The 20,045-nt window shown below is 38.2% G+C and overlaps 2 protein-coding genes across 3 annotated transcripts; one reads left to right on the forward strand and one right to left on the reverse strand.

Annotated features, from left to right (window-relative positions):
- Window positions 1-826: 826 nt before the first annotated feature.
- On the reverse strand, window positions 827-8,323 carry LOC111333887 (uncharacterized). 2 transcript variants are annotated; one of them, XM_022939522.2, is made up of 6 exons: window positions 8,131-8,323; window positions 7,055-7,120; window positions 5,653-5,964; window positions 4,240-4,404; window positions 3,165-3,290; window positions 827-2,360 (listed from the first exon to the last, which is right to left on the reverse strand). In XM_022939522.2, exons 1-6 carry the CDS (start codon window positions 8,308-8,310, stop codon window positions 2,292-2,294), a joined length of 918 nt encoding a protein of 305 aa, XP_022795257.1. In that variant the 5' UTR covers window positions 8,311-8,323; the 3' UTR covers window positions 827-2,291. The 2 variants fall into 2 exon arrangements, with proteins under 2 accessions (XP_022795257.1, XP_022795258.1); XM_022939523.2 differs by having other exon boundaries at window positions 5,662-5,964; window positions 8,131-8,318.
- A 271-nt stretch (window positions 8,324-8,594) lies between these two features.
- On the forward strand, window positions 8,595-20,008 carry LOC111333878 (uncharacterized). The gene is made up of 6 exons (XM_022939512.2): window positions 8,595-8,810; window positions 15,959-16,024; window positions 16,499-16,828; window positions 17,616-17,765; window positions 18,695-18,979; window positions 19,137-20,008. Exons 1-6 carry the CDS (start codon window positions 8,664-8,666, stop codon window positions 19,245-19,247), a joined length of 1,089 nt encoding a protein of 362 aa, XP_022795247.1. The 5' UTR covers window positions 8,595-8,663; the 3' UTR covers window positions 19,248-20,008.
- Window positions 20,009-20,045: the final 37 nt, after the last annotated feature.

A 20,045-nucleotide genomic window follows, 5' to 3' on the forward strand; every position in this document is an offset into this window, starting at 1 on the left:
TCCTTAACTAGGATATTGAGTATCAAAATGCGGACCTTTGAGGCCTGTGGGGGGGGTGCGAACGCACCCCATGCACCCCCCCTGGTTACGAGCCTGCATATCAATCGATCATCGATGCTCCTTATGGCTCCTTAGACGTAGTAAATGAAGATTCTAAGGAAACATTTTTACTTTATACACGTCAGTCTTGAATCAATTTAAAGTAGCCTCTACAGTGGTTCAGACGCAAAAAACCAAAACAAAACAAAACGAAATTTAAAAAAACTACAGCACCTGTTTACCTGCACTTGTTAGTCGTCATGGCGAATCGAAAGAGGCTAAATGTTTTTTCCCTCTACACAAAGAATAATTCTTCGCGTATTCAAGGCTGAAGTTTAAAAATTTTATAACGTTCTTAGTCACTTTATCCGTTTGAAGTGTTTGGGGCTGAGAAAAACTTATACTACACAGAACCAAAGTATTCACAACGGCTAACGCAAAATAGAGAAACGTCAAAGGAACCAATCAGAACCCATAGTTGATGCATGCAAAAGCCCTAAAGGGCGGGAAAACGCGGATAACCAGGTTTCGGTTTTTTTTCCGAGCGGCCGAGAGGATGGCGTAGGTTCGTTGACCAATCACAGAGAGTGGTGTGACAAAACCGATGCGACCCCGTATGACTTGCGACACAAATTTAAACCAGAATGGAGTTAAAATAATGGTAACTGTTGTCTAATGCTTCCTATCAAAGAAGCGAAATTGTAGGTCGGCATAACTAGTGTATCATAGAGTTGACAATCTTCATTTCAACTTAATTCTACGTGAGATAAATATCACGAACATTCCGTGTTGTTCGCAATGACATCTTTATTGGACTGATGGGGCATACTATAAAATCATTAACAATCTGTGTCACCCTACAAAATAATTGATAACAATATAACAATAACGATAAATACCGGAGACGATAACACGATAATACGATAACAATAAATACCGGAGAAAAATTCTATACAAAATACATTCTAATATGAAACTTTTTATGGCAAATTTTCAGTGATGTTCCTAAAGCGCCTCTCTGGGAGGGACGTGCAAGCATTAGGAGCGAAAAGCACACCGGGAACGAGATTGGTGAATATACCCAAAAAGTCATCATATTGTTAGAAAAAAAAGGGAAATTTGATTTCAAGAGAGTAGCACCAGGCTCCCACCAATCTTGAATTTAGCAAATAATTATTTAAGAAGATTTGTACGAAATTTGTAGGACCTACCCACAATAAATGGGCGCAAGGATGTACTATTTCAGAAGAAACTACCACAGTGGAATTGGTCTCTTTATATAATCCCCAGCATACAAAGAAAAATATTAAGTATAACTTAAGTGTATGTATCCTTGTTCGCATGCAAGATCACAGAATTCGAAGTAAACTACTTGACAGTTAAATAACATTCCCCCCCCTTGCACAACTATTTGAGGCTCTTGACACTCATTTCGGCATAAACTGCAAATGCTCAGAAAGGAAATAATTCCCTTCTTCCATTTAATCGAAGAACAGTTAAGTGCCCCCTCTCGCTCAATATCAAATATCGAGCCTTGTGCTATTACTAAAACAACAACTGCTACGCTATAACTACGCGCACACAACTTCAAAATTATTATGGACCATATGCTAAAGATGGTTGCCACGACTGTCAGAAAAATTGATTGAAAGGTAATAACCATTGGAGATTAGTCAAACTCGGAACCATTGGGTTACAAAATTTCTAGTTTGGAGTCAGCTAAACCACGGGGAGTCACTTGAGGAGCCTCCATTTGAAAATTCAGATTAACAACAATAAAGAAAGTAGGAAAAAAATGAGGGAACTTAATGGGTCTCAGACTCTTCAAGCGGGCCTGGTCGACCAGGCTGGCTTGATTACCAGAATCTCATGCACTCTTCCACAATGTTCATTGCTCAAAATTATACTGTTTTCATGAGAAGAAGTGAGCTGGGAAGGTGAGCTAAAGAGCTTACTACGATCCTGCTTCTCGTGAAATAAATCTCGGTAATGGAGTACGACAATATATCTCTAGAAGACTGCAGTCCGATTACTGGGACAAAAATACATCTTGTTAACTAGATGAAAATTATTTCCATACAAAAAGGGGACAATTCCAGGCAACCCATTCGTCGAGTTCAAATGAAATGGTCCTATGGCTACGCTAGTGTTTGTTCAACTACTACAGAAACTTTCGAAATAAATTATGCCCCATCACACTAGAGACTCGGATATCAACCGGTCTGACAACAGGTAACATCAACTGAAACACCTCAAGGTGGAGGATTGCTTGTCTGCATATATGCGGCATAAAGTGGCGGCCTTTCATTGGTAACTGTTGTCTGTGGACAGAGAAAACTCAGATTAAACGAAACGTTTTTAGAAAAGGGACTGTCAGGAGCCACCTTAAAACGTTGATGTCAATTCAGAAAGGTAAAATCTTGGCCGAAACTCATGTCCTGAGCGCTTTTGGAGCCAAATTTTCCAAATGTAAAACCCCATGTGATAACAAATTCACTTTTAATTGACAATAAATTGTCACCGACAACAGCCCTTTTCAGGACTACTCTCGCCTTGGTGATGACAACAAACAACCAAGCTCTCTATTGTGGTAAATGTAAATTGTAGACATAAATCAAAGGAGCGGAAGCTGACACAGAACCGCGGAATATCGTCTTTATATACACAGAAACAATCAGCAGTGAAAACAAAGTCTGAAAAAAACTCAGGTTTGTACGGGAGCTAGTAAATTATAATCATATACTGACAGACGTCGTATAAGCGAGTGAGTCGCGTTGTCTGAAAACCTTTTAACTTAATTGGCAAAACTTAAAACAAAATGGTAAATCAGCAGAATACTCGTACTTGAATAAGCTTTGTGGTCGAAAAGTTTCGAGTTTTCCGCTTCCCTCCTTTTGCTTTCTGACAGATTTATGCGAACGTATTAAAGTTTGTTGTTTCGCAAATTTGGCGTAACAGCTGAGGTTGTTTCTTCCCTGTAAAATTTGCGTGGGAAATTACCCCGACTCCGGCCAAAACTGTTCCCCTTATATACATGCCCCACGTTTGAACGCTGCGTTGCATCTCGCAGGTTACACTGCTCGTGCCGTAGCCTGCTGATCAGCTACCATTATCACTCTGCATACCTGAGATTGTACTTGAGTCTGTATCTGAGGGCTAAGAGCGCCTGTCTGTGTCACAGTCACTGTACCAGCTGGGTTGGACCCGGGGGGAAGAGCCCAGTAGGCTGGCTGCTGGATGGTTACCCCTGGCTGTAATTATTATGAAGTTAAAAATAAATCACTGTCAAAGTCAGGTTGTTCATTTCATAAATAGCACACAAATGAACAATTCTCAAAGTTATGTACTCTAAAGGTACTTAAACCCCTTTTATTGTATCTATTTTCAAATCACTGGCTCATTGCAATCTTATTGGCCCTAAGCAGTGCAATTTATTTATTCACAAAGTGCACAAGAGTTTGCTCTAAATTATATTTTCCGCTTAAGCCAATGAGGAAGTAAAACTAAAACAAAACAACACATTAGATTTCAGAGCTTATTTAAAGTTACCGATCAAATTTCAGGAAAATGAAGGACAAAGAAGCCATTGTGTGGCAAATTTTGCAAAGTGCTGGTTGAAGATATAAAATATTTATTAATAACTGTATTGAGTAAGTCCTGTATCTAAGTGATTAAATTATTAGTTACTTTTAATGAAGCTTCGTGTTGTTCAAATTTGATTCTGCCAACTCATGTGTAAATACACTATGGACTGACAGAGTTCCTATGAAGTATTCTTTCTAAACAGGATACATTACAAGAACAACTCAAAAATAACTTATTTTTGAGTTGACAAACATACAAGTACAAACAAACAAAACACACACACAAAAAACAAATTCATAAAAAAAGCAGACAGAAAAAAAATGAGCACAATAAAAAAAAAAACAACAACAACAACAATCAAACAAACAGACTGAAGTGACCATACACCATGAACACCAAATGAAGTTAAAAAACAGTCAAACCTTTTGCGGTGGACCACTTGGTTAACAATATTTAGGAAAATTTTTGACAATTTTGGATTGATGTGTTTTAACGCTGAAAACTTGAGATTAATAACTACGTCATGAGACAAATGGAATAAAACTTCATTACATTAATTTAGTGTATTGAACCCCTTATTTACGACACTGCAACCTTATTCAAGATGGAACTCACATGAACTTGCTGTTGAACGTAAACTTGAGGCTGGGCAACCACTGGGTAAGCTTGTGTTGCAGTTGTAACTGCACCAGTTGGCTGAAAGATAACCATGCCTCCCTGTGGTCCTGTATACGCAGGCTGCCCAGGCTGAATGTATGTCACTTGTTGATTGGTCACAGCCTGACAAACAATAGTAAAAATCAAATCTTTCAGTCCAAAAATCAATATAACCATGTTTGAATTTAAAACATTTATTGGCTGCCTTAAATCTGGCAATATTGACAAAAAATTTTGCTCTCAGTCCTGATGATTTAAGTTTATTTTTAACTGAAAGCCAAAATGAAGATCAGTATGTTTGCTGTTTACTATCTACCAGTTATATAAGCACAGCAAGTAAAAATAATTGTGGGAAATAAGCTGGACTATTTCATGTTTATTTTCAAGTTTAGCTGTAAACGAAAGCAAAAATTGAGGTTTTCTAACATTTTTGCTGACTACAGTTACCAATTAATGTTTATTAGTAGTAAGTAAAATAATTGTGGGATATAAGCTGGATTATTCAATGCTCATTTAATTGAAAGTCAAAATTGAGGTTTTTTAACGTTGTTGCCAAACAGTTACCAGTCATGTATTAAGTGCAGTAATAAGTAACTCCAATGAAACTCCGATGATGTTAGAGATCTACATGTACTTTTAAGCTGTGGTTAATATAAGCTAGGTCACTGAGTTGTGTTCTTGGATGCAGCAGTCTACTCTCACAGGGTCTTAACTCTCTCCTGCATCCAGAAGTATTACATCTTATGAGACATTTTTGTTGTGTAGTATTGCTGAGTATTTTTACGAGTTGAGCTGTATTTTGATAAGCCTGTAGGGCGAGTTAAAATACAAACAGCAAGTAAAAATACTCAGCAATACTACACAACAAAACCTCTAATAAGAGACTTATTATCCAACACACTAAATTGTTATTTCAGTGCAGCTGAATTTTGTGGATATTTCTGGAGTACAAATATCAGGTGATGTTTGGACTTGTCTTGCACATTATTTGTGCTCTACAAAACACAGTTGGATAATAAAAATGTGTACTTGTTTCTCCATGCATTTGTGCATCTGAGGCAAGTACTGGTCGAATAATAATCTGACTCTCTGTGCTTTCTTAACCATCTCACTCCCAGATCTCATTAGAAATTCTCCTTACTGTTTGCCATATTATTCTTTTGACATTACTTCTGGGAATTTGGTATGGGATCAACAAATAATCCCCTAGTTAATAGCTTTTTCTTTATTCTCATCGCTTGTCTGCTTGATTTTGTATTGATATTGTAAAGAGAAAAACTGTCTTGGTCACTCATGAGGGCCGGCTCATAAAACTATACATCGCATGATTCTAACATCAGTACAATCATGAATTACAAAGTGTCTGCTTACAGAACTCACCACAGCGCTTGGGGTATTGCAGCAAACAGCCCCACAGCAGTAGATTGATGAAGTAAGAGCCAAAATGAACTCAACAATAGCGCAAATAAGCAAGCAAGAACCCAAACCAAGTCCAACAGCAGCCATATGCCTCTTGCTCGCAGAGTTACAATAGGTTTTGTAACTAAAGGTGTTGTAGGAACCTAAACGGTAAGTCTTGCAGTTACGGATCTCAGAATAATTAGCCAGAGCAATGCAGTAGGTGATGAACATGCAGAAAGTCAAAACACAAGCTGTGATGGCAAATCCCATGTAAGTGCCAATCTGTATAAAACAAAGCATAGAAAATCCGAGATTATTATAATACTAACTTAAGAAACTCAATGCTAATCATTTGTTGTCAATGTAATAATAATAATAATAGTAGTACACTTCATATCATGTACTTGCTCATTCAAGATTTAAGCAGAATGGTAAGTTTTACAATGCAAAGATACATATCTTTTGACAACATATGATCAGGGAGGATAATTTTCAGTTTTCCAGTCACTAGAAAATTTATTCCCAATACGAATCTTATTTGGTCTACATATTTTAAACAATTTAGGTTTATGTATATTTAGATAATTGTTTTATTATGCATATTCCTAAGCTGCAGTTGTAAAGACAAGAGTGCATAAAACTATTACTAACAGTCTGTAGGTATAATGTCACTTCTATATTAATTACATAAAATCTATTGTCTGTACGTATGCTGTGAGAGAATGTACAAACTTTAAGGTCTAACTTAAAACCAATTGGTTTTACCCAATAAGTGGGCCTCTGAGGCTTTATCCATAAGAGCGTTTATTCAATTGAATAAATTTCCTTCCACTACAAGCTCTCAGCCCTGACTTGCCACTGTTCACAAAAATGAGTATTCAGATTAAAGGCCGGCCGGTCCAGCTAAAGTGAGGATTGTTTATAAGGATGCAATTTTGTTAGAATACAGATAAACTTTCCTTGAACAACTGCCTGGGTTACTGTATATAGTGTTGAAGAAATCCAGCTGGCAGGAAGCAGACCAGTGATGCAGTTGGCTACTATATACAAAATGTAGCCAAAGAGCCACAGGGAAAATGAGAACAAATTCAGTGATTAGGAATTAAGGTCAAGAAAGCTTGAACCCCAGGATTGCAAAGTTACAAGACAAGCACCCTTAATAACTGCACAGCTACTCCTACCTCTCCATATGTTCTTACATAATTTTCATTTCTCTAAAAGTTACCCAAAAATAATTTTTTGGTCACAGTCTATAAACTGGCATTTAGAATCCTATGTTTGGTGAAATGAGTGCATTGCTTTATCAATATATATAAGCCATTAGCATTTGGAAGCATTCTAGATTTATTTATATGCAGCTTTATAAACTCACCAAACACTTGTTAGGAGTTAAATCATCTTTTGCACCAATGAAGCCAAAGAGTCCTGTGAGAAGAATCTGCGAAAGAAAGGATAGAAATTTAATTATTATAATACTGATAAATTCAAAATATTTTGTAATTATTCTCTAAACAGCCCTTGATCATCACAAAGCGAAATGTTAACTTGTACCATCACTGGAAAAGCAACTTGTTTAATAGCGTTTGATTTTATTAGAATAACTTTGCGCATGGAACTTGTCTAAGGAAATCTGGGATCATGATCGCAACATTGTTCAAATTCTTTAATTAAACCTTTTGCTAATAAACTTAAAAAGCTACGGTAAATCTAGAACTTAAGTGTACCTCATTCTGGTAATAAAATGGGTGATTTTTCACCACTTAGTGAACCCATCGGCTCAGAATAATACAAACGAGAGGCTGTGAATTGTGTTCAGTGAATAGTAGCAGATCAAGGTACAAATTTATCTTAAGCTAGAACACAATTCTTCCAAAATGATCAAATTGAAAAAATAAACGGTGGTATCTGAACAGTTTTTTCCCTTATATAAACAATAGCCGTGAGCATCTTATTGCAAGGATTAATCGAATGGATTTACAACATAATTTTAGGCATGGCAAATATGCATTTTTTTCTTGTAAACAAAGTGGGTATCCTGAAGTGTAGAGGACGTGGTCGCTCCGTTATACCGACGCAGTTAATTACTCAAAACACTCCACAAAATCACTAATTGCTCGTCAATGCTCTTAAGAGATCAAGAAATTTGGCGTACATAGATTGATAATTTCCCCGTGACGTAAAAAACACCAAATGAGTGAACGTATCTATACAATAGTTCAACAAGCCGCAATGCGAAATTTTTAGTCTATACTTTACTTCTTATCTTTCTCCAAGACAAACTAGACATCATGGCTGACCTGTATCTACTACAGAAGAGATCCCACGATACTGCTGATCGCACTGTCAAAAGCTCTACTTAGAATATTTTTGATTTATTGGTGGGTGAGTTACTGATTAACTCGATCATTCGACCAGGCGTTTACAGTCTAACAGATTTTCTACGCTCACCCAAATGCCAAGCCAAACGCCGTAACCGATCTTAGGACACCAGTGATCCACCGCAATAAGGGATGCAATTCCCAGTATGACCATCAAAGAGCCAAACACCATATGTGCCACAGCTAGCCCTCGAAGTGTTACGGGATGGTACGCCATGGCTACCAACAATAATATGGTGACCAAAAACATTCGAGAGTGATGTTAAGGGGGGGTGGACATCTATGGCGGGGAAGGGGAGGGGAGGGAGTGGAAATATTTCGGGAAAACATTTCGCACGGAAGGACCTAAATATGAAAAATAAAACTAACAATGAGCTCATTTAAATGAAATTTTTTCATCTGATTGTGTGAATAGTGTAATTTAGCGTGTGATGTTTTAAATGCTGATTGAATCAATTTTGCTTGCTTTGTGTGTACGCAGCACGAAAGCACCTGGAAACGAGGCCGACCATCTGATATGACGTCATTGTTCTGCTCTCTTTTTCCTTGTTCTCGAAATACTTCTGTCGAAGGACAAATTCTGTCTCCGTCTCCATTGCCGTTATGGTGTATAGAGCAAGTACCCTGCGAGGGTTGGCCATCGCACAGATGGTATTTGGGGCTATAATGATCGTGTTCGGAGTAGCGTGTATTTTCTCCGCTGAATACTGGAGTTCGTACGTTGCTTTTGGCGTTTGGGTTGGCCTTTGGGTAAGTAAGCGTTTTGGGTAAGTTTTGTGTGTACATGTAGCTAGCTTCGAATGTCGTGTCTACAAATGCGTAGGACTGTCTTTTCGATTGTATATTGAAGTCTCTGACTTTTATATTTAGTTCCTGATGGAAACTCAGATCTAAACTCTGCCAAGTTTAGATCTGACTCAGTAGGTTTGGCCATGTTCTGTGAAAGCTTAGGCCCTGTTTACAAGCAAGGAGGGTAACCCTAGTGCTAGGGTTACCCTAACGCTCCCACATTTCTTCTTTTTTTCATCGACGTGTTTACAAGGCAGCTAGGGTTACCCTAGCACTAGGGTAACCTTAGCTGAGCGCTAGGGTTACCCTAGCACCAGGGTAACCCTAGCTGCCTTGTAAATGCTCTGCTGGGGATAACTCGCCTACCCGGGACAACTTTTTACTTGTTTTCAGACCCTTTGAACATTGATAACAATGTGTGAGGTTACCAAGTATAGGTAAGTTGTCCGGGGTGGTAGGGTAATCCTACCTGTGAAATTTTGCTTGTAAACCCGGGCTATCTTTGACCTGCCCGCTTGGGTAACCCTAGCACAAGGGTTACCCTCCTTGCTTGTAAACAGGGCCTTAGTCACGACATAGCATAAATCAGGGTTTTACTAAATGCAGGCCCTCGGCCCGCGACCCACGATGGCCCTGCAGCCTGAAGGCCCAGTGGCCCGCAACGGCCTGCGACCCAGAGGCCCAGTCTTGATTTTCCACAGTTTTTTTGTCCAGCAGTAAATCCACGTGCATGCACAGATCTGCATCGAGTTTAGGCATGCAAAATGGACTACAGTGAGTTTGAATTCGTTTTACCATTTAATCATTTGAATCCTTGTTTCTGTTTGTTGCACGTTGTTCAGATAAAAACATTTTCATTCTATGTTTATTAGTGAAAGTATCATAACAACAAAGGAGAAGAAAATATGAACCAGGGGTAAAATTGAAGCACAACACAAACAACAAAGTTGAATTTGTTGATGGCGGGGTTTAATTTTTCACTTTTTGCTGTGATCGAAAAGTAATCCTTTTACACCCGATATAATGTACCGTATTTCTTTGCCCAACCTCGAATAAGGAGCTGCCTCCTCGATGTCTGACAGTGTAATGTCAGCAAATCGATCGGACGCCCGACTGAGAAGCAGAGTACGCTTGTTGACCTAAGTGACAATGAGATTGAAAGCGAGTAAGTACCACTAAGAGACTTACCCGAACATAGAGTTTCCTTAGAAATGTACAAAAACTTTCAATGAACAGTTAAAATTCTGCTACGTGCCAAAAAGTGGTGCAAATTTAAGAAGTGCCTAGCCTTGAATAAGGGCCCACTGCCCCTCAGGACCAAAAATTTAGTAAGCGCCCAGGGACCCATTTCTCGAAAGTCCTGCTAACTTAACGGGCCCGTAAAGCTGTTCTGTTTTCATTCAAGATGGGAATTTCAAACGTTTTAAAAATGATACAATAAAACTATCAGCTAAAGAAAGAAGGACTGGTTTGGATGTCATAACCTGCTTTCCCATCTTTTAAATTTCTATTTTAAAAGATGGCTTCGGGCCTGTTAAGTTACCGGGACTTTCGAGAAATGGGCCCCAGGGTGCTTATTGTATAATATGGTACTTACATCGCCGGAAAGCAATGTTTGAGAACACGCTTTCCTTTTGGGGTGGAGTTCCTGTAAATAGATCGGCATGTCTCTGTACAGAAAAGATTCGCAGTTCACATTACTTATGATATTTTCACTTTCAAAGTATGGTCTGAAAATCACTTTCATCGTTCGATAATGAAAGTCCTCTATTGTGCTATCGGTTTCTGTGGAGAGATTAATGAACAGAGAATCAAAACGTTTTTGTCTGAACAACATGCAACAAACAGAAACAAGGATTGAAATGATTAAATGGTAAGTGAATTCAAAGTCACTGTCGTCCGTTTTGCATGCCCAAACCTGATGCAGATCTGTGCATGCGCGTGGATTTACCACTGGACAAAAAAAAAACTGTGGAAAATCAGGACTGGGCCACCAGGCCTCCGGGTCGCAGGCTGTTGTGGGCCACACGCCGCTCCGCCGCGGGCCTACTTTTAGCAAAACCCCATAAATCAGGTCTTGTGCCTGTCACTAAATAGCTCCCAACAATTGCTCGATACAATCTGGGGTCATCTAATTCTTGTGAGTTTACACCACACCCTTTTTCTACCCCAAAAGCATGTAGAGTTGATTTTGGCTGGCAATCGCTCATTTTGAATTTGGTTAGAACTTTGTCAATGTATTGGCGTTGGCTCATTTCAATTGAACTTTCACTGCACTTGAATTGGGTTCCAAAAACCACGAGAAGCTTACCTAAATCCTTCATTTTGAATCTTTGACTGAGAGATTCTTTTACGCTCTCTAACAATTTTGAACTGGTTGCTGGTGTAATGATATCGTCGACCCAAATAATCAGGGTAACATATCCTTCGCTCTCTGAATTCTTTACGTACACGCATGAGTCAGCAAGTGACTGAGAAAAAATTTTCGTTACACAAAAAGCTAAGCAGCATATTGTTCCAATTTTTCCTGCTTTGTTTGAGACTGTAAAGTGATTTCTTCAATTTGCACACTAGCTTTTCGCTGTCTTTGCTTATCTCTTTGAAACCTTTTGGCTGTTCCATGCAAATATCGCAATCTATTGGCTCGTTTAGGTAAGCAGTTTTAACATCCATCTGGTGAGTGATCATTTTATTTTGGACTGCATGTTGCATCAGCATGTGAACTGAACTCATTTGAGCTGCAGGCGCAAATGTTTCTTGGTAGACTATTTCAGCAAGTTGCAAATAGGCTTTAGCAACATAACGCACCTTATGAGTTTCTTCTCCATTTGGTCTATTTTTGATAGTATACACCCATTTTCCCCAACCATTTGCCTACCTTCCGAAGGCATCACTTGGTCAAACGTGTCATTGTCATTTGAGGCCGTTATCTCATCTCCCATGGCTTTCTGCCATTTACTCACCTCGAGCTAGTTCACAGCCTCATCGTACATTGTCGGTATGTTTGCAACTCTGTAACAGTAGTCTACTGTGTAATTGACATTGTTGTCTAGAACATACTCGTCAAGATGTCTGGGTTTGTTGCGAATTCTAGTGGGGTACCTTGTGTTTCCCTTGCTAGGGTCATTGTCGTTATTCTCTCTAATGTTTTCATTCTCTTGTGGTTGGTCAGCCTGTTCAATAGGTTTGGTATCAACCCTTTGTACTGGGGTAGGGAGAATTGATTCTTCCCCTATATTTCAATTTCTGTTTGGGAGAATTTTACACATCTCACCCTTTCGACCTTGTTAACATCAGGGTAATAAACAAGATAAGCTGGGCTTTCCCTGTCATAATGCACAAAAATGCCTCTTTTGCTTTGCACATCCAATTTCTTGGCATTTTGCACATAAGCGAAACACGTGGATCTCAAAATGTGCATATAGCCTAGGTTTGGCGGCTTTCCTGTTAGCGCCTCGGAAGGAGTCTTACCCAACCTAGGGTTAAAACATTGATTTCTAATATATACAGATGCCATCACTATGTAAGTCCAAAGAGTTTTTGGTAAATTTGTCTCAAGCAGTAAACAACGCACCATGTCAAAAAGGCTTCACCACACCCTCTATAAAGTCCCATCATTTTTGATGTGGGGAATATGGGGCACTCATTTAGTGTTTAATTGAATTTTCATGCAGCAAAGATTTAAACTTTTGGTTAGTGAATTCCGTACCATTGTCGCTCGGAATATGCTTGATCTTTCCGAAAGGAGCGGTGTCGGCTGAAAACTTCTACGTCGCCTCCATGGTATCACTCTTTTGCTTAAAAAAATACACCATGTTGATTCCTGTATAGTTGTCAATGAATGATAATGCATATTTGAAGCCATCTTTATTATCTATCGCTATACTGGATTAATTGGGCTGGCTAAATCACAATGAACAAATTCTAAAGGCTGTTTTGCTCTCTCATCTGGTTTGCTGCTCCAAAATTTGCACATTTTGCCTTGTGTGCAGATAGGGCACTCACATTGTCGGTCATCCACAGTTTTCATTCACTCAACTATGCTTTGAAGTTTTTGCAGATCATTAAAATTGTAGTGCCGCATAATTTTATGTCACTCCATTAGTGTGGTGGCATTGTTTTGGGCAGAAACATTATTCAAATAAAATAAACGCCCAAGTTGTTTTTTTTATGCCAAACATTATGCCATTTGGTGCCCTAAAAGTTTTGGCATCCTTGTCAAGGGTTATACTAGCCTCCTTATCTATGGCTGCGGAAACGGAAAAAATATTTTGTTTGTATGATGGGATGTAAACGGCACTGCTCAACACCTCATCCTGCACATTACCGTATATGTCATACAGCTTAACTTTTGCATTTCCCTTTCTTAAAACCACATTTGCTTGGCTTCCATCGGCTAACTCAATGAAATGCGTTTTAGGGTCAAATTTCTTGTCAAAATCTACAAAATTTTAACTTAGATTTGTTGTTTATATTATGGCTTGTAGTGCCAGTATCTAAAAGTAAATTTGAAATAATCTCACCTTTACTTTCCTGATCCTTAACAGTAAATACAAAACTATGACTATTAGTGTCCCTTTTAAGTTTGTGTTCTTCAAGTCCTGTTGCAGACTCTGCCGCGTCAGAGTTCCCTTTTTGGCAATCTTTTGTTTTGTGAGAATTGTTTTTGCATTAGTGGCACCACTTGTCTGTTATTTTGCTTGAGTAACAGTCTGAACTTCTGTGCCCTTTTTGTCCACATTTAAAGCACTTTAAAGACCTTCACCTCCCATAGCTCATACTTGTTTTCATCCCCGTCAAGTATAAGCGTTCTCCTGGGCCCATAACCTGTTAGGTTTACTGATGTCACCATGTTGTAACTAGAACATACACATCAACAAGTAGGAGTAACAACTGATTTTTATTGCGTATTTTACTGACTTTATACAATCATTCATAAGTGGCTCTGATTTAAGTTAATATACTTGGCATAGTAATCACCTATACAATTTTGCAGCATTTCTTAAAGCAGTTTCTACTAATGCGTAGATAAGCCATGATTAACTGCGACAAACATTGTGAGAAGGGTGCAGTTGTCATGATATTGGAGTGCGTATTCTAACAGATGTAATGAACCTTGATATAACGAAATCCTTGATATAACAAACGCAATCCAGAAGCCCAAACGTATACAGGTAGCCTGATAAAATGTAAACACCTGACCAAAGACAAATGCGAAACAGACCAACTATGCAGTTGTTTAAGACTGTACACACTGTTCATATTCAAGCATTTCGATTAGCAATTTTAGTTGTAAAGGAAAGAATGAGAAAAATGAGGCAATTTATAGTGGAAGAATTTTGATTGGCCATCTTGGTTAGCCATTTTAGTAGGAAAGTAATGTGTTTTTTTTTTTTGTTTAGAGTTTCTGTTTGGTTGTGGTATTCATTAACCCTGTCATTATGACATTTGGCAAGCTAGTTGCAATTGTTAAAATTTTGTTGACCCATTAAGTTTCTGGTGCTGTAGCTATGTACACACCTGTACAGTGTATTATAGCTTCATATAGACATAAGGCACAATGTCACACTACACACACACACACACACACACGCACACACATAAACATTAACAACAATTATTAACCATACCTCAATATAACGAATCTATGCGAATTACGCATTTACGCGATAAGTCGGTAACTAATTATTTCTTAGAAAAGCCCCTGAAAGATGTGACTAATTTTAAAGATCTCGGTGTCACACTAACTAGAGATCTTTCATGGGGCCATCACATAAGTATCACTGTCAATAAAGCGAACAAAGTTTTAGGTTCCATTAAACGCTCAGTAGGCACCGCTAACACAAATGTTTTTTCTATGCTGTACATGTCTCTGGTACGGCCAATCTTGGAATATGCGGTACCTGTTTGGTGTCCTTACCTTGTTAAGGACATCCATACCCTTGAAAATGTACAGCGAAGAGCCTCAAGACTCGCTTTAAATCAACGCAAAGGAGAAATGTCCTATGAAGACCGATGCAAACTGCTAAAATGGCCCACTCTCTCTGACCGTAGAACTTACTTATCTTTAGTCGAATGTTATAAGATAGTTTTTGGTTTTTATCATTTAAATTTTGAAGACTTCTTTGATATTGCCACGATTCGGTCTACGAGAGCAAATCATCAATACAAACTCTATATTAAACCAGCTAGACTTAATTGTTACAAAAATTCTTTTTTTATTAGGATTGTCAAATTATGGAATGAGTTACCGGGTGATATAGTGGAAGCTGACAGCTTTCAGCATTTTAAATCTAAACTTAAATCGTACTTAAATATTTGATTGTAATGATTTTGATTTATATTTTGTCTTTTCTTTTAAGGGAGTTTTTACACAGGGATAACCTCTTAACTTCCTTTTCTAGAAGTATTTTCTTTTTAGTTTTATTTGTATATAATAGTTATCATATGCTTCTGGAATAAATAAAGTATGTATGTATGTATGTATGTATGTATGTAACATTTCAGTTGTTTTCCCACAAATTTGTTATATCAAGGTTTTTGATTTAACAAACCCTTGATATAATGAACCAATTTCCCCAGTCCCTTGGCAATTCATTAAATCAAGGTTCCACTGTACTGTATATACAGATCACAATTTTAAGAGGCAAATGGACTGTATGTTGTAGAATTTTATATTAAAATATTTATGGCCAGGGAGCAGGGATGGTGCAGTGGTGAGAGCACTTGCCTCCCACCACTGTGGCCGGGGTTTGATACCTGAACCAGGCGTCACGTGTGTTGAGTTTGTTGTTGGTTCTCATCTTGGTACCAAGGGTTTTTCTCTGGGTCCCCTAGTTTTCCTCCCACTACAAGAACCAATGCTCCAAATTCCAATTTGATCTGGAAACAGAGTACAAGAGAAGAGCCACCCAGTGGAGTATCCATTGTTAAATTATATATTATTTATTTATTATTATTATTATTATTATTATTATTATTATTATTATTATTATTATTATTATTATTGTCATTTAGACTTGAAGAATATATATGTTATTACTGGGTAATGGAAATCCACAGTAAGAATTGAATTTCTCAACAGATCATTCTGCTTGTATGTTTTATAGGTTTTAATCACTGGAATACTGGGGTACATTGGAGCAAGAGATGACTCAATCCCAAACAAGTGTTTGGTGAGTTACTGAGCCTTTTATAGAGACTTGTGATTTTTTTTTCCTTGCCCATTTTTTCAGTACAATCGTGCACACATACTTATTAATATCCAGGGCTGTGCCTTGGTAAAGGGTAGAAGTAGGGTGGACTCCTTCTCCACTAGTAGATATGTTCAGTTTGCTTACTGTAGACATGTTGAGTGATTGACATTCATTTGATAACTTTGTCCTTTCACTCTCTTTTTTGGGGGGGGAGTGTGGGGGGAAGTGTAAGGGGTGGTGGGGGGTTTGGGGGGAGGTGTAAGGGGTGGTTGGGGGGGTGTGGGGGGAAGTGTAAGGGGTGGTAGGAAGTGGGCACCTTTTCAAGGCTGGACACTTATTAACTTTTCTTACCTACAAGGTGAGTGCTTATTTAAGGTGGACTGCTTAATCGAATAAATACGGTACATAAAAGGTATGTGTTTGAATCGTGTGGTGTGTTTTTTATCTCAACAGATTGGGTGTTTTATGGGTTTCTCTATTACGGCTTGTGTCATCTCAGGAGTGATGTTCATCTGTTATTGTGTTACTCTTGCAAACTACTCCAAAATGAAGGCATACTGTGAGAATCAGTATCGATACTCAGATGACTATAACAGTGGGTTCACACGTTACTACGACTGTTACGGGAGGTATGACTTTAAAAGAAAAACAGCAGCAAACGTGGCTGGTCTAGGCTCTTGCTTGCTTATTTTCTCCTTGGTTGAGTTCTTCTTGGCCCTGGCATCATCTGTCTACTGTTGCACGGCAGTGTGCTGTGGTACCTCGCCTGGAGTGGTGAGCAATGTAAGTTATCTCTACCTAAACAATACAGGTGTTAGCGTTAAGAGTTTTTTTTTTTTTTTTTTAATGCATTCGACTGTCATTTGTACCTGGGGGTGAAGAATTTTAACCTTTTGTGGGTGGGTGGGAAATTTGAACGGGTGGAATACACATGTTTTAATGGCAAAGTTTAAACTAAGGTAATATGTTTGCTTTTGTGAGCAAATGGCATAGAAGAAAATTTTCCTATCTTCAAGTGATGTTTACTAGTGAAAAACAAAATAGTGGCTCAAAAAACTATTATGTGACATTACTTAATTCTACAACATTGGTTGATCACACAAATGATCATTCATTAACAGTTTGTGCTTCGGTGGTGCAATTTTTTTTTTCAGGGGCAGAAGGGGGAGGGCAGGAGTTTGGAGGAACCAATCGTAACTCTTTCACTCCTCAGATCTCATAAGTGATTCTCCTTTCTGTCTACCATACAAGTTCTTATGATGTTGGTTTGGAGAATTTTGTATTGGATCAACCTAAAATCCCCTAATTTATATTTTTCTTTATTCTCATCACTGGTCTGCTTGATATTGTATTGATACGGTAAGGAGAAATTCTGTCTTGATCACTCAGGGAATAAAAGGGTTATAAAAATTCAAATGCTAGAGGGGTTGCCCAGATAAAAGCTTGGAACTGAGTGATGTATAAACTTGCCTAAAATGGTTTTGTGCCTTTGGTGCAATGACATTATTTTAGATTACATTTTTTTAATTAGTAGTTAATATAATTGATTTTTTAATTACTGTGGCTATAGACAATGACCAACCAGCAAATGATGTATGTACAGCCTCAATACCTGTACCCAGGGGCACAGCCTGGTATGGTTTTAATGCAGACCGATGCAGGTGTGGTGCCACAGGGATACCCAGCAACAGGCCAGCAACCTGTGTATTTTGCTCGGCAGGTAACCAGAAGTAACTTATGCATTGATTTATATTACAATTCAAAGACAGACAGATGAAAAAGTTTGAGGCAACAGAAAGTTTTGGGGTATACTATAAGCACAGAATGATGCACTGTTCTTTGTTTTTATTTGTGAGAAAAATGAAATATTTTTCTGTGGCTCAGTGCAGTGTTCACTGTTGAAAATCTAATTTATCTAAAGGTATCAATTAAGGGATACAATCCCAGGTTTAAGAAGTCTCTTTTAAGATGGTACTGCAGCACTATAGATTGTGCATGATTGTGGGCAAATAATTAACCTTTGTCAAGTTATATAATAGTGCTTGATTAATCAGTTGAATGAAAATAACCAAAGATGAAACTTAAAGTTGTGCGAGGTGATAGTCAAGAGCAACTCTAGCTTCTTGAGTGCGTGGTAAACCTCTCAAGTGCATCCATAACTCAATAGTGTTTGCTGTGGTGTTTACCATATCTTTTATGACATAACATAACATTTAATACATTGTTGCAAAAGAGTTCCCTTTTACTTAACAAATCGCATGTGACTAGAAAAAACAAGTGTGTGAAAGCTAGTCTTTGCATAATTTTTTATGTTAGCAGCATACACCCATGGGCAAATGCTGAACACTGAATAAACCAATCAGAGTGTGCACTTCACTTTAGTTATGTTATGGTGCTACATATTGGAAAAAAAGATGGTACATTTTTAAATTTGGTGGCTGATCAAGAAATTTGTGTTTGTTAAATATAAGGCTAGCTGATGGCCCAGCTCTCCAGTGAGCTCTCTTTAGCCCATATGAGCAAAGAATCCAAAAGCCTGGGGTCCATTCCTTGTGGGAACTCAAATTTGAACAACATCTTTCATTTCATGATGTCTGAAGTCATTAATTTTGTATGTCTAAAATGGAGATTACTTTGTTCATCTGACAGCCAGGGTTGGTTGCACAGCCTGGGGTGGTTACACAGCCTGGGGTGGTTACACAGCCTGGGGTGGTTACACAGCCTGGGGTGGTTACACAATCTGGAATGGTTACGCAGTCTCGAGTGGCTGCACAACCTGGAGTGGCTGCACAGCCTGGAGTGGCTGCACAGCCTGGAGTAGCTTTTCAGCAACCCACTTACTGGGCTGTTCCCTCAGCGTCCAACCCAGCTGGAGCAGTGACTGTGCCTTATTCAGCTTCTGCTGTCCAAGTGCAGAATCAAGCTCAGGTTCAGGTAATTATGCACCAGTACATAACTATTAAATGTTAACCATCTGCATCCTACCATTGGCTTGCATGTTCTCCATACTGTTCTTTATGCATTTCCTCAGAGGCTGACAAGGAGAATTTGTTAAAAAAATGATAGGCTAATACTAGAAATATTTCCATAGATACCTGCAGCAGTAAAGGATGAGGACAGGCCACCACCTTATTCATTTGAACAGACAGCTAATGTACCACCACAAGCTTTCTCTTCCATGGGTGCCAATCCAAATAATTAGTGTCTGACGTCATTACAATAATGAACAGTGACTTGTACACCAGGAGACCTTTGTTGTGCAATTGCGGCATACCTTAGAAAATTTGTGTTTGTGAGTTCTTGTAGTATATATGTTATAAGGAATGTTTGGTTGACAGGTCTTCAAAGTGATTAATAACTGTTGATTAAAAAGTGGGTATTTTGGCCATAATAGTACTTACGCTTCAGCTGTAAATAGACTATAAATTCTTTTGTAACTTTTATTCATGTTTGTAGCGCAGGCTCTATAGGGCTTAAAATAACATCTACATCTAAGACTATAGCTAAGGCTTAGTAGCCTTAAAATAGCATTGTAACCATAACAAGCAGGTGCAAAATTATATTCTAAAGTAATAAAGGAGGTCAGATGTGCTATTTTTTTCATTTAAATTGTTTGAAATACTTTCTTAAAGGAGTAAATGTAGTTCAGTTTTAAACATATTCCCCAATTTAGTGGACCATCATCTCATAATATGCATATGCACGAAAGGCTATATATTTGGTCCAGTTATTCTTAATAGATTCAATGTTTTGAGGTAAAATCACTCCCTCATAATTCAGGACAGAAGTAATTCTTCCAAAATGATTAACACTGGTAAATGAAATCTGGGGAACCTGTTTCTTTTACATATGTATTGTTTACCTGTGCTTAACCTGCAAAGCTGTTAATTTAGCACAGTTGCTCATTATGTGTATCGTAGGACTCTTTCATCGTTGTTCGATTAAAATACAACATCTAGCACTGAGGTGTACCTTTCTTCATTGTGTAACCAACGGCCTT

This window comes from Stylophora pistillata, chromosome 2 (genome assembly GCF_964205215.1).
Source record: "Stylophora pistillata chromosome 2, jaStyPist1.2, whole genome shotgun sequence".
Lineage (NCBI taxonomy): Eukaryota > Metazoa > Cnidaria > Anthozoa > Scleractinia > Pocilloporidae > Stylophora > Stylophora pistillata.

Excerpts from the sequence above, each read along its gene's own strand:
- LOC111333887 (XM_022939522.2), bottom strand. The coding sequence starts at position 8,310 with ATGTTTTTGGTCACCATATTATTGTTGGTAGCCATGGCGTACCATCCC. Across the intron at positions 7,121-8,130 it reads GCGTTTGGCTTGGCATTTGG|ATTCTTCTCACAGGACTCTT; the intron begins GTGAGCGTAGAA and ends TTTCTTTCGCAG. Across the intron at positions 5,965-7,054 it reads TAACTCCTAACAAGTGTTTG|ATTGGCACTTACATGGGATT; the intron begins GTGAGTTTATAA and ends TGTTTTATACAG.
- LOC111333878 (XM_022939512.2), top strand. The coding sequence starts at position 8,664 with ATGGTGTATAGAGCAAGTACCCTGCGAGGGTTGGCCATCGCACAGATG. Across the intron at positions 16,025-16,498 it reads CAATCCCAAACAAGTGTTTG|ATTGGGTGTTTTATGGGTTT; the intron begins GTGAGTTACTGA and ends TTATCTCAACAG. Across the intron at positions 16,829-17,615 it reads CGCCTGGAGTGGTGAGCAAT|ACAATGACCAACCAGCAAAT; the intron begins GTAAGTTATCTC and ends CTGTGGCTATAG.